Source organism: Sebastes umbrosus, chromosome 18, assembly GCF_015220745.1.
Source record: "Sebastes umbrosus isolate fSebUmb1 chromosome 18, fSebUmb1.pri, whole genome shotgun sequence".
NCBI lineage: Eukaryota > Metazoa > Chordata > Actinopteri > Perciformes > Sebastidae > Sebastes > Sebastes umbrosus.
The window spans coordinates 13,163,446-13,178,015 of NC_051286.1; the positions used below are offsets into that span (position 1 = coordinate 13,163,446).

The window sequence follows — 14,570 nt, forward strand, 5'->3', positions numbered from 1 at the left end:
CTCTTTAGGCCCAATGGCATCACGTGACGGACACGGAAGTTGTAGTACCACCGTTTGGCCACTACGAACATTTGTTTCAAAGCCCGGCGCTCTTCATTGGGGCCTGGTAGCGACTCGCCAACATAGGAGAGCATTTAGCAGCAACAAAACTAAAAGGAGTGAAAATTGGATTTACATTTGCTCGGTGGCCAGAAACACGACTTGCTGTACATGCTGGATGTGTAAATAAGCAACAGTCACAGCTTGTTTAATTATATTGTCCCACATGAAAACCTACAAGACATATGCTCATAAAAGACGTATATTTACATATAAAAATCTATGTTTCTAAAAACATTTAAGATTCACAAGTTTTCAAATGCTACGCTCACACTAAGAGCGACGAAGCAACAGACTGCAACTCATTTTCAATGGAAGCAGGTGGCATGAAGCCACAAACTGACGCCCGACACTGTCGCTGCGTGACACACCACTACAAATAAAGTTGAGCTGGCATCAACTTTTTTTCCAATGATACGGTGAATCGTCATCCAATCATATGTTTTTGTTGCCTCATTTTCGGCCGCCTTCCCTCTCCCCACATGGAAGAAAGACGTATTATTGCAAGATTATTTGCTTTAACAGCTGCCCCTGTGATACTGTTGAGTACCACAGTATTACACGCTTTAGTCATCAAGTAGTCCATTATTATTACTACTGTATTTAACAGCTGAATGACATGCTTGAGTGGTGAAAATGTAAAACTGGGAGATGCAGTTCCTATGAGATCACAGACCTATATTTAAATGCGTGTCACAATATAAAACCGCTATTAAAAACTAAACATCATAATCAGTCATCGTGGTAGAGAGGGACGACATACATGGAGAGTTGATTAATCCATACGGTGCCCTGATGACACATTTCTAAAAGCAGAAAATGATTTATAATGATCTGTAATGATTGCATTGTCGAAAAGATATGTCCTTTTCTAACCTTTACGTATCCAGAGAGAGCGGCTGCGTCCGGCAATTCCCCCTGTTATTAGCACAATTCACATTTAAATGAAGAACACATTTCTTGTTGGCTCAGCTGTAAGGTCGTTTGAGCTCATATTCTCATTTATTAATTCATTTTTCATTTTGATGAATCACACTTGTTGGCAGGTGCATGTAAAATCTGTTCAGAACCTCTAGACGACTTATATTGTTTCATTCTGTTGTTCTAAGATGCTACCTGGATGATGGTCCCTCATTACAAATCCTGGTTCAATACTACATCTCTCTTTTTATTGTCCATTGACAAGTTTTTGAACGGCATTGCGCCCCACAGCTACTGAAGCTGAAGTAGCACTCTGTTGTTCTCCGTTGCCTCCAACGACATCAGGAAAAACAACAGGTTTTGAAGCTGCGCCCGGCTGCGCCCCAGAGACACAGAGAACATCGGCAAGTGTTTTTCACACCATATCCCTAACTCAGGTAGATAGAGAAGGTTGAAAATCTGCGAATTATCCCTTTAATCTCAGTCTAACCACAGGTAAACACAGCTTAATATTAAATAGATATTCTCAAACCTTACCACTGCCACTACTCTTGGACTTGTGACTTTCCAAAAGAAACAAGGCAGACTCACATGTTATGATTCAATAGGCCCTTTCCCAGCAGTGGATCAGGGACATAATGGATGTTATTAATTACACCTGTTTACCCTGCAATGACATGTCAAAATGGCTGCGGTGAAAAGGGTCTATCATTCTGTAATAAAAATCCAATATTTACATAAAAATCAAACCCCTACATTAATCTAAAAACCAATTTAAAGGCAAAGTTTGTTTGGCTCACCAAGGGAGCGTGTGCACAAGTGCAGAGTGATGATCACAGGAGCAGGAATGAAGCTGACACACACCTGCTTCATGAGGTGTTCTCACCTTGATTGGCCAAATTGTGCCTGCAGGGTCCTAGTGTCCCTCTGCTACAGATGTAAAAGGCCTTCAATAGTTTGTTCAACACTTCATTAAATTTTGTTCATATTGGCAAAACACACATTTGAGTAGCTAGAGGACTTTAGATATTCAAATGACTCACTAGTATTGGCCGTAAGGGCCAAAAACTTATCTTTCGGCTAAACTGGAAGTGGGATTTATGGCGTGTCTACACAGGATACATTTCAGCCACATTCTGTTAATGGGCCCATTTATAACGTTTAAGTTGTCAAGCTTGGTAAGGGGTAAAGGTAAAAACTTCCTGAACTGTTACTGAACTGTTGGTGGTCGTGATTGTGAGTAATTTAGGCGCCAAGTCTTGACAAGGAAGAATAATGCATTGAATAAAAAAGACAATATCTCTGGTTCTGCTGATTTGTGATGTTGTAGAAGTGCAATGGGGAGGGTGGGGTTCACTGACCTCCAGGTGGCGGGAATGAATGCGCCAAGACACGGAAATATGTCAGCAAGGACAGGGAAGAGGAACATGGATGAAAATAATGCTGGATTTAATGTAGCAATAAATACGTTTTTTGCTTTAACTTATCATTATGAAGTAAAGGTTGATTACACAATGTAGTAGCTATACGATACGATCTACCGGGACAATGAAGGCTCAATTAACAGCACAAATGAAGTGCGTCAACCATTGCGCAACCAAAACAAGAAGACGACAACAATTTTGTTTTCCCCGTTAGCGGATATGGCAGATGGTGGTACAACCCAGCCCCGTTCTCATTCCCAGGACATCAAATACCGTCGGCGTTCGGCACCGCCACACGAGGCACCTTTTAGCGCCGATATGAAACACACCGGGCGGTCTATTAAGTATAATGTAAACCCGTCCGAGGCAACAGTAAACGCTCTGAGAAAGTGCGCCGGGAGTGACTGTGGTGACGTAGTTCAAAGGGCGAAAGAGACACACCGAGCAGGCGGGAGGAGGGAGGAGGAGGATGGGTCCAACAAACAACAAGGCTTTCATCCAGGAGGCCGCTGTTCTTGTCCCATGTGTCACATTACAATCAGCTTTTCGTTCATGTCCCGTGTTCACAAAGTTCAGTTTCATTTTCACTGTACAAATCTAACACATGTAAACCTAACTATAGTGGTTTTGTTGCCTAATCCTAAAGTGACGCCAAGGGGCGGTATGTGACGAGTTGGGATGGGAACGTGTTGCACAACCAGAGTAACTGTAACTTTACCTGGCAAAAGAAAAAGTTGAAAAGTTTTCCATTTTAAAATGCTTGTGATTTACGGGGGAAGGAAATGCATTCAACACGTTTGTTAGAGGTCAAGGATACACACAATGCCTTTCGGTGAATACCACTGAATTTGTAAATAAATTGTTAACAAGCCAAATGCACTTTATTTTTTCTCTGCAGCTGCTCGCCAACTACACATATCATATCCTCCCTTTACAGCTGTGTCCAACTATAAACTATAAAATGTCCATATTCAATACATGTGCTGACTGACTGGACTGATAAACCACAGGACAACTTTCAATTTACACCCACCTGCTGAGTGTAGAGAGACATAAAGAAGATGTGAAATATAGAGAACAATAATCTAGAGCATCTATTTTAGGATGATTTTCTATGATCAGAAACACATGGAGAGGAAGTATTGAATGGATACGACAGGCAGGACAGTGATAAGACATTTTGGGGTGGGAAATAAATGTGGTAGATTCTCCATTTCATGCCTTTATTTGAAACAAAGATGGACAAGTACCAGTTTCTAAGCCCAAGGGGTTTTACTACACATGTTAATCCTACTTCATTTTTTGTGAAACACGAATTTCTTTCAACACATTAAAGTACACGTTTTCCATTTTCACACAATGTCAGTTTATGTGACCTTCACAAGTGAAAATATTATCAACATCCTTGAAATGGGTTGCTTTGCTGTGGCCAACATCAGACGAGGCCTCCCTCTTTGACTAAAAGTCTTGAGGACGAGTCATCCAGGAAAAAAAGAGGCACGTTTATGGGAATGCGGCCACATTCTTCTGTGATGAATGAATTAAAATGTCTCGCAGAGAAAAAAAAATATCACAGTTCAGGAGAGAACGGAGAATGAGACAGGCAACGTGTTGAAACCAGCGACCACCACACACATCTGTGAGGTTTACACCACATGAACATGACTCACCGACTTACACTTATTGGACAACATAGTTTCACACGTGATACGATCATACGACTGCACAACAATAAACCAAACGGCTGTTGGTAATTTCTGCTGTTGCCTTGTGTACACGAAACATTACGGCATCAGTCAAAAATATGAAAATAAACCCTCTGACCCTGGGGCCAAAAATACACACTTAGAACAGGTATTATTTTCTCTTAACTCAATTACTGTGTTTTTACTGCCCATTTAAACTCAGAATTTTTTTTTCTTTCATTTCATTTTGTGGTGTAAATTGAGTATGTTGGTTTATTTAGCACAATGATGACACTTTCAAGAGAAAAAATCCATCCAAAAGTGTTTGTTATTATCACAAGAGGTAAGAGACAGTACAAATATGAACATTTGGAGGATTTTACTGTAATGTGCAGTGATTGCAGAATGGCGCCACCTGCTGAAACTGTCGCCTCTCATTGCAGAATATTTCAGTGAATTTGAAGAAATATGTATTCATTCTGATATTTACTTGATGAATTAAAGGAATATTTGCGTTTTAGATTCAGCAAACAACATAAAATGTCCCTTTTTAAGGGGGGAAATTCAGATTTAAAAGTCGTAGATGGTGAGATGGACTTCTAATTTTACATTTTACATTTTAATTAAAAGGATATCACACATTATAATGGGTTAGTGGGCATTGCAGTCCAGCTCTTCTTAATAGTAATGATAAACTTTATTGTTTTGTATGGGGAAATGATATTCACTTTATCCTTCCACAGCCATGTCAGAGGTCAGGCTCTGCTCCATGTGTACTTTCTCCCTGTAGCACACTTCATCATTTGCCTTTTGCCAAGGCAAATAAGAATTTGTGCTCAATTGATTTGCCTGTTTAAATAAAGGTTCAATAAAATAAAGACAAATAAAATCATTGGATGCCTGTCAGAAATGAGCTAAGAACCAGGATTGTCTGGTGGATGTACTGTATATCCTATCAGACAAACTGACCAGTCATGTCCACTAATCATTGTACAGGTTTTCCCCTCATTAGAGTGCAGCAGAAATATGACTTCACTTTCAACGTCAAGGCAGATTTGCTCATGCAAAACAAGTCTTTGGAAGTACTCTTTTTCAAACCACACAGCTGATCAATGTCAATAGATATCTCATTACACCTCCAAGAATTTGGATTCTCTGATCTACTGAAAATAACTGGTGTGAATCACCAGGGGAAACCAAATATCCATACTTCTTGTCATCGTTTTTGGTCGATATAAATTAATCAGCACTGTGTTCCGACTAAGAAAACCTGCCAGCCAGTTTACCGGAAGGCACTAAGTTTCTTCTGAGAAAATAGAGAGCGTTGTCTATTCAGAGAAGAGGGATTGGAGCTGGGTGACAGTGCGCGCTGTCCTTTCAGCACCAAGGTTTTACGCACAGCCACAAGAGTTACTTAGCAGTGGGAAAAAAAAATACCCTGTAATCAGACACATGATTGCAAGGGTATTTTCACACTTTGTGTGACTCACAAAGTCCTGTTTCTTTTGACTTGCATTAACTTTATTCCCCATAGTTCTGAAACATGCTGATTTCAGAACTATGGGAATAGTATTCTGGTTTAACCACAATATTTTGAATATATTATCAAGAATGTGAAGTTTGTTTAGAGAATGAATATCCTAACGTGGTTGCACAAATGCCATCAATTGTGACTCCATGTGATGTATGAAGCCTATATTTACTTGTCATATGAGTCCAAATGTGATATTCTGTAAACGGAAAAATGAAGCAAAAATTGTGAGAAATACATTTGGATACATTGTTAAGAATTTCCCAGTAAAATAACAGTAAAGAACTGGCAGCAGGGTTGCCTTTATGTTACTTTTTTATTAATTTCACGGTATTTTACAGTTAATTTACTGTTTAAAGATACATTATATAGCTGTTTTTCACCTTTCTTTTACATTATCTTACTGATTTGTTTTAATGCACTATTTATTTTTTACATACATTTTAATAAACATTATTTGTTGCCTAGATGAATAGACTTAGCAGGTTACAGACAGGAATAGTCACACTAAATACAATTAAAGGCACTTGTTAGGAAAAAGACTATAATAGACTTGTTGACACTTTTCCCAAAAATGTCTGTCTCTAGCTGTGTACAAGCAAAGAATGCAAACCAGAACAACATGTGAGTGAAGAACAATAAAGCTAATTCACTGATTTTACAATCATGTACAATGTACAAGCCTCACATGTGCAGATCAGGTCCCAGAATTAAAAAAAAAATGAAATTTGAAATGTGGCTGTAAATTAACAGCAATTGTTTACAGTGTAGCTTTTGTGGCTCACAGCCAGAGTTACTTAGCAGTGACAATCAGACACAGTGAAGACTCACAAAGTCATGTTTCTTTTGACTTGCATTAACTTTATTCCCATAGTTGTGAAACATGCTGATTTCCTTCTTGGTGTTTTCCTAACAGAGTAAACTCCTCACGCCTCACTGGTCAGTCACATTTGAGGGTGGGAGCATGGGAGTCGACTTAGAGAAAGCTGTACAAACTAATCTGAGAAAGGAGAAACATTCTTTCTCTATAGGCTGAACCTTAAACTATGCTGTGTAGTCTCGGTTTGTTCCACAGTCACTTTTAATTTTCAAAAAGAAAAAAACCATCTTTTAAAAACGGTGCGTAAATTGCATTTCTATTTCCCATGATGGATGTAAAGTGCGCAATGGCTCCAAATGAAGTTAAAGGAATCACATGGAGATGATGAAATCGTTTCCACTAAGATGCTGTGCGCTGCTGTGTGTTGTTGGGCTAATTGGAAATTTCATTGGAAGTATTAGTGGGGGAAAAAACGCTTCCTGTAAGTGCGTGTATCGAAACAGATAAATGGGAGTAAAGGAGAAAGGAGGTGGTCAGTCAACTCAAGTGGACTTTACGCTTCAGCAGGAGTGGTGCCAATAATGCGTCTTCTTGTTGTTATCATCACAGACGCGCCGGAGTAGTAACCCACAAGGGACAGGCAGGTCACCGCGTCGGAGAGACACAATAAAAAGGCAGCTGAGGAGCTACTTGGACGAGGACGCACACTGGACTTGGAGCTCCGGATCTTTCAGAGGATGACCACGGATGCTCAGCGAGCGCTCATATGACTTCACAAGCTTTGGTTGTTATCCAACAGAAGAGCAAGACTTTAAAGGGGACATATTTCTGGACTGGACAGGAACCTAAAGTTATTCTTTATTTCCATTTTCAATCATTGTTGGAGTTGGACGCACTGAACTTGATCATATAGTATAGTTGAAAAAGGCTGAAGGTAATTACATTTTTTTTTTATTATTATTATTATTCCATCACAATATTATGTATGCTGCTCTTGCTCGTGTGATCTTTTGTATTTGTAATTTGTTCTTAACTCTCATTTTGCTAAATAAATCTTGAAAAGTCCCAGATATAATAAAACAGTAAAGCCACAAGACACAGGCTGCTAATAAGATAGATAGATAGATAGATAGTAACTTTATTAATCCAGAGGGAAATTCAAGTTTCCAGCATCACAGTTCCATAGTACAAAACATGTACTTCTATTAATTCATGGATAAAATGAACTACCTCTAAAGCGAGATTAAAATAATTTATAGCAAAACTGGTTCAACTACAATATTTTGAATATATTATCAAGAATATATGTGAGTTTGTTTAGAGAATGAATATCCTAGTGGTTGCACAAATGCCATCAATTGTGACTACATGTGATATATATATATATACAGTATATATATATATATACATATATATATATATATATATTATTTACTTGTCATATGAGTCCAAATGTGATATTCTGTAAATAAAAAAATTAAGCAAAAAATAGTGAGAAATACATTTTGGATAGCTTTTGTGGCTCACAGCCAGAGTCTGGTCTGTCAGTCAGCAGTTAAAACACTTCAACATGTTCTCAGTGGGGTGTCATGTTGGATCCGGATCATTAACTCACACGAGAAGCTATTTGATTGATCTAACATTGATGCATCGATCTCTCCTGCAGATCAACTTTTTTTTCCCCAGAGGCTTTTTGGAGAAGGAGTTTTCTCTCCATGGGAGCTATGAGCGCACTACGTAAGCGCGTCACTATGGGTCTGGTGCTACTGATGTGCACGTTGACCGGCCACTGCAGCGAGAGCGCGCCTTCCTCCACGGCTGCAGCGTCCGGTAGCAGCGGGGACGCGCAGCGGGACTTCAGGAGGATGGTGGAGCGCGTGAAGCACGTGGAGGAGATCCGGGGTCGCCACAGCGCGAGAACGGAAGCCCCGTCGACGTCATCATCATCACGGACGAGGAGCGCTCTGGTGGAACCGAAGGATTTACGCACACTGAAGACAGACAGAGGGGACCAGGCTGTCGGTGAGTGGCTTTAACTGTCTATGATGGAGCTCAAGAGGATGCTGTAGTAGCCTATAAGGAATGAAGGATGTAGCCTACTGGAATAATACTCCTATTGCAAAATCATTGATGGAGCTGTAGCAGGGGATAAAGTTAAAGCTGCAGTAGGTAGAATTGGAGCAAATATAAAAAAAAGGTTATTTTTTTTATAAAACGTCACAAGGCAAGGCAGCTTTATTTGTATAGCACATTTCAGCAACAGGGTAATTCAAAGTGCTTTACATAAACATTCAAGAACATTGCGACAAAGTGCAAAAAAACATTAAGACATAATTAAAACAGTTATAAAAACATAAAAACATTAAAGATTAGAAAATAAAAACAAGCTAAAAATAAAAGCTAATATAATGGTAAATGGACTTGCATTTATGTAGCACTTTTCTAGTCTTCCGATCACTCAAAGCGCTTTACACTACATGTCAGTATTCACCCATTCATACACTGATGACAGAGGCTACTAAGGTGACAACTTTGCCCCTCAGGATCAAATCTATATACTCATTCACACACCGATGGCTATGCCTTCGGGAGCAATTTGGGGTTAAGTGTCTTGCTCAACGACTTGTAAGGGGATCGAACTACCGGCCTTCCGATTGGTAGACAACCTGCTCTACCCTCTGAGCCACAGCCATCCTATATAACACACAAGAGTTAAAGCTCTAGTGCAGTATAAGATCATTCAGTCACTATATCCTGACAGTAGTGCATGAAACAGGTAATCTGAAAAAGATCATGTGCCTCTTTTGTCCTCCGGTGCTCTTAATGGCATCTGCAAGATTTCACAGAGTGGAGGAAAACAACCAATCAGAGCCGAGCTGGAGCCTTGCCGTCTCTGAGCAGCTGTCAATCACTCGCAAACTCCGATCAAACGTCAAACTAGGCAGCGCTGATGAAATATGAATCAATATTCTGTTACTGTAATGCCTATTTCTCACCTCAAACTTTTTCAGAAACATCTTGTAGTGTACTGTTTAGCTGTAAAATGAAAACGTTTGTGACTCGGCAGCCATGTTGAGATCAGTTGAGGAAATACCAAGCACTGCCCACCAGCCGGAGCACACTTTCTCATTTTACAGAAACATTACAAGATGTTTCTGAAAAACATTTTACATGAGAAATAGGCATTACAGCAACAGAATATTGAGTCATATTTGATCAGCGCTGCCTAGTTGGACTGTTTGATCAGAGTTCGCGAGTGATTGACAGCTGCCTCTGTTGAATGAACAGCCAATAGGCTCTCCCTCTGAAATGACCTGTGATTGGCCAAAGTCTCCCGTAACGGGATAGATTTTTTAAAGCCTGAAAACAGAGCCATGAGGAGGTGCAGAAGTCTCTCAGAACACTTGAATCACAATATGCTGAAAGTTTATTATAGAATTTTTGCCCAATGATGCCAAAAATATACGGCCTACTGGAGCTTTAAAGGGTTGCTGCACCCAAATCAGAATGTTTTCTAACTTACCTGAAGTGCTATCTAGCCGTGCAGATATTTGGTTGGAGGCAGAAATCTCAAAACCTGGGAAAAAAAATGAACCAAAAGTATCTGCAAGGCTAGATATCACCAGAGGTACAGTAAGTGAGAAATTGTTATTTTTTCCTCATTATAATGATTTCCTGTTTAGTTGTTTTTGTTTGCCTCTCACCTGATATCAAAGTTTATATAAAAAAGCACCCCTACTAGGTGATGTGATGGATGCCCCCTGAGAAAATTCATATTAATAGGCTTTAATAACAAGGCAAATGTCTGTGCTGTAGGTTAAATCTGACACCTCCTTCCCATCTTCTGTCTTTCCACAGTCGTATTCCCCAGAGATCTCAGAAAGAAGGAGAAATTCCTAAAACATATAACAGGTAAGCCCACTTCTGTCTCACTGGGTGTTTTGGAAGAAAGAGTGTTTATGGGATGAATGGAGGCAAAGATACAAGAAAGGTGAATGATAGCCTCACATACTGTCTGTAAAACAGATGTTAGTGCAGGTGGCCGTAGAGCTGGAAATGTTCTTACAGCCCGCTGTCTTCCCCTCCAGGTCCACTTTACTTCAGTCCAAAGTGCAGGAAGCACGTGTACAGACTCTACCACCACACCAGAGACTGCACGATACCTGCATGTAAGCTCTTACACGATGAGGAATGCCCCTCTTAAGTCAGTCCAATGTCGACACACTGTGTGAAAAGCAACCAGTCATACTCAAGTCTCTCCGTTTCTCTCCTCTCTCCGCAGACTTCAAGAGATGTGCGAGGCTTCTCACAAGACTAGCCGGCAGCCCGCAGTGCACAGAGGGGTAGCACGCACAAGGTACTGCAACATATACACCTCTGATTCAAACAAATGATTTATACTGTATAAAGGTTAAGGAGAAGATGTGTGTATACGGGACATTTGGTCCGAGTGATGGTGTGTTATACTAGTTAGATTTATCCAGGAAGGCCAGAACACAAGTTTCAAAAGATATGAGACAAGTTGGGTAGTGGTGGTAGAAGTATTCAGATCATCTACCTGAGTAAAAAGAACAAAACAACAATGTAAAAATGCTGATACGAGTGAAAGTATATAAGTATTATTAGCGAAATACACTCAAAAAAATCAAAAGTAAAAGTACTCAATGCAGAAAAATGGCCACTGTGGGTGTTATATTATTATTTATTTAAATATTGTTTTATTATTACTGATGCATTAATGTGTGAGTAGCATTTACTGATGTAGCTGGAGCTAATTTGAAGTACACTGTTGAGTTGTTTATAACAATGCATACTATTTTATTGGCTCATCAGATACGTTTTTATATATAAAATCTTAATTTGTAAATTTTGGTCTCACAGGAAGGCGTATGAATAGCACCACATTACACAGACATTTTGCGTGTCATGAGTACGCATTTTAGTATTTTCGCGAGTCATTTGTACGCCACCCAACAATACTAGAGTAATGTCCGCAGTCAGGTTGAGGCAACAAAACCACTTAGTTAGGATTAAACAGAATGTTTTTGGCATCATTTGGTAAAAAATCCCTAATAACCCTTCAGCATATTGTAATTCAAGTGCTCTGAGAGATAACTAGACTTCTGCACCTCCTCATGGCTCTGTTTTCAGGCTTCAAAAAATCTAGCCCGTGACGGGAGACTTTGGCCAATCACAGGTCATTTCAGAGAGAGAGCGTTCCTATTGGCTGTTCATTCAACGGAGGCAGCTGTCAATCACTGGCTGCCGGGTCACAAACGTTCTCATTTTACAGCTAAACAGTACACTACAAGAAGTTTCTGAAAACATTAGAGGCGAGAAATAGACATTACAGCAACAGAATATTGATTCATATTTGATCAGCGCTGCCTAGTTTGACTGTTTGATCGGAGTTTGTGAGTGACTGACAGCTGCTCAGAGACGGCAGTCTCCAGTTCAGCTCTGATTGGTTGTTTTCCAGATGCCATTATGAGCACCGGAGGACACAGAGGCACATGATTTTTTTTTCAGATTACCCGTCTCATGCACTACTGTCAGGATATAGTGACCGTTTTATAAAAAATAACTTTTTTAGATCATTTTTGCTCCAGTTCTACCCACTGCTGCTTTAAGAAAAACATCATGGTTGGGCTTAAAATGAGTACGTAAACTAAGTACAACATGTACGGAAACAAGGTAACATACGTGACTTACAAAACAAAACACCGGTCTGCTGGTTGAAATGATGCATTGTTTGAGATTAAATTACTAAACAGTATATGAGTTACAATAACATTGAGCAGTTACAGCATTAACATGGTGCTTACACACTTATGCACCAATAATATAATACTAAAAAAGGGGCCAGTACTTTTACTTTTGATATGTTAACTATTTTGCTGATGTCTGTACTTTCACATAAGTAGATTCTGAATATTTTGATTTGTAATGCAGTATTTTTTTTACATTGTGGTATTGCAAGTTAAGTGCTGAAGTTCACAGCGTAGAGATCACAGTGTTCATGGTGATATGCGTGCTGTGTCGATACACACACGCCCTGGCAGCTGCACAGCAAGCGTTTCTTGATTTATGGTGATTCTTTTTGGAAAGCAAATATTTTCTTAAGTGCTGCCAAGTTGGAGACGACTCTGAATTTCGTCTCCTTTTCTTTGCAGGTTGAGTCCAAACAAGTTCTCCATGAGAAAAAAAAAAAAACTTTGGAAAAAAGTGCCTTGGACAATAAGAGGGAAGCCTAAAATACTCTGACCAGCCCCGACTGACATTAGGCACAGCGTTGCCCGTCAGTGAGGTCTGCTCAGCTAAGGCGTGGATTTACTGCCTCCCACCGCTCTGGCTGGGCCTCGATGGATGTCTCTTCACCACGAGGGAGGCAATCAGCCAACAAAACCAGACCAAGATAAAGATGGTGAAGATTGGAGAAAAAAAAAAGAAACAAGCGTCTGGAAGAAACAAACAACGGGGCCTATTTTCCTGCTGGCATCCAAAAAGATGTTGCTAAAACAAAACAAAAAAGGGATTGCATATCTTTATTTTGTTCATTTCTTTAAGAAAAGAGCAAAATCCAAATGTACTATTTTTCGTATGACTTGCTTTCTGCGGTTGGTTTGCTCTGTATGAGTGTTGTGGGTTGAGCCCATCCCTTCTACTGCACTACCCATTACGCAGACAAAAAGCTCTCACTGACGCCTGGCATCAGTCACGGCATAGATTCACCCACTTGTGCTCACACTGAGAAAGAACTGTGATTAAATTATTAATTGCATCCACATTTCTCTGTGTCTTTGCAAGACATGTTTAAAAATGAAGTGGCGGTTGTAAGTCACAGCCCTCCTGTGGATCTTGGTAGAGCGTGGTTAAAATCTATATTTATATATTTGAGTTGTCATAAGGTTTCACTGTACAGATTATATGAAACAAGAGAAATATGTACATACTGTAAAGCATAAGAGGAATCCACCTATCCACCCCGTAAATTAAAGTGACTGACATTTATCAAATGGCTGTTAAAGACATAAAAAAATGAAATATATTTAAATAAATTATAAGATTGGTACAAATATGAGTGTGTCTTGTGCAGTATTTTCTGTTATATTCCCGTCTTGAAATGTGGAATGCTACCCGGACAACCACATGACTGGACCGAGTCCTGATACTAAACAGATCTGGCGAACTTCCCATCGCAGTTCAGCATATTTCAGTCACATTCATACTGGGAAAAAAAAATAAATCCTTTTAAAGGGCCAGTCCACCAAATTACAAAACAACTTATTTTCTCACTTAACTCTGATGAAATAGTTTTTAGTTTTATTTGAAGTTTTGAGACAGTTTTGTAACAATGACGTTCCCCCGTTTTTCTTTCTCTACTATCATACTATCAAAAATGTCAAAAATTAAATGAAAATCTGAGGAATGAAATTTAAAAATCGTCTTTCCAAAAAAAAAAAAAAAGTCCTGATTACTCTACACAATCCACAGACCTCACACTGAACGCTTTTCACTGGAGCTACTTTATACCAAAAGATAGTTCCTATGAACATTGGTGACAGCGTATTCTGTGGATTATCCAGTGTAATGTCTGGGACATAAGACCCTGTGAAAAGGCAAATTGTAGTTTTGGGATTTTTTGGGGGATTTGGATTAAAGGAGATATAATGAGCTAATTAGTGAACTTTAGAGGTGCTCCTAGGCAGATTTTGTTACCGTCAGACAGAGCCAGACTGCCGGTTTCCCCCTGCTTTTAGCATATTTAGTGTGCAGTAGGGAGTGGTATCGATCTTCTCATTTAACTCTGCAAAAGTGCCCCTTTGAATGCCCCTATGGTAGATAAAACATGATAAAGTGCCCTCTAGGGTGCCCTTCTATATTAGAGAAAATGTGATGAAGTGCCTTCTAGGGTGCCCTTCAAGTGGAGAACACGTGATGAAGTGCCCTCTAGGGTGCCCTTCTAGTGGAGAAAACATGATGAAGTGCCCTCTAGGGTGCTCTTCCAGTGGAGAAAACATGATGAAGTGCCCTCTAGGGTGCCCTTCCAGTGGAGAAAACATGATGAAGTGTCCTCTAGGGTGCCCTTC

General features: G+C 39.7%; 1 protein-coding gene across 1 annotated transcript; it reads left to right on the plus strand.

Moving 5' to 3' along the window:
- The first annotated feature begins 6,686 nt into the window (after positions 1–6,686).
- LOC119477300 (ALK and LTK ligand 2-like) lies at positions 6,687–13,805 on the plus strand. Its single transcript, XM_037751328.1, has 6 exons — positions 6,687–7,414; positions 8,147–8,502; positions 10,339–10,392; positions 10,569–10,649; positions 10,763–10,837; positions 12,654–13,805. Exons 2-5 carry the CDS (start codon positions 8,196–8,198, stop codon positions 10,825–10,827), a joined length of 507 nt encoding a protein of 168 aa, XP_037607256.1. The 5' UTR covers positions 6,687–7,414; positions 8,147–8,195; the 3' UTR covers positions 10,828–10,837; positions 12,654–13,805.
- Positions 13,806–14,570: the final 765 nt, after the last annotated feature.

Excerpts from the sequence above, each read along its gene's own strand:
- LOC119477300 (XM_037751328.1), top strand. The coding sequence starts at position 8,196 with ATGGGAGCTATGAGCGCACTACGTAAGCGCGTCACTATGGGTCTGGTG. Across the intron at positions 8,503-10,338 it reads CAGAGGGGACCAGGCTGTCG|TCGTATTCCCCAGAGATCTC; the intron begins GTGAGTGGCTTT and ends GTCTTTCCACAG. Across the intron at positions 10,393-10,568 it reads ATTCCTAAAACATATAACAG|GTCCACTTTACTTCAGTCCA; the intron begins GTAAGCCCACTT and ends CTTCCCCTCCAG.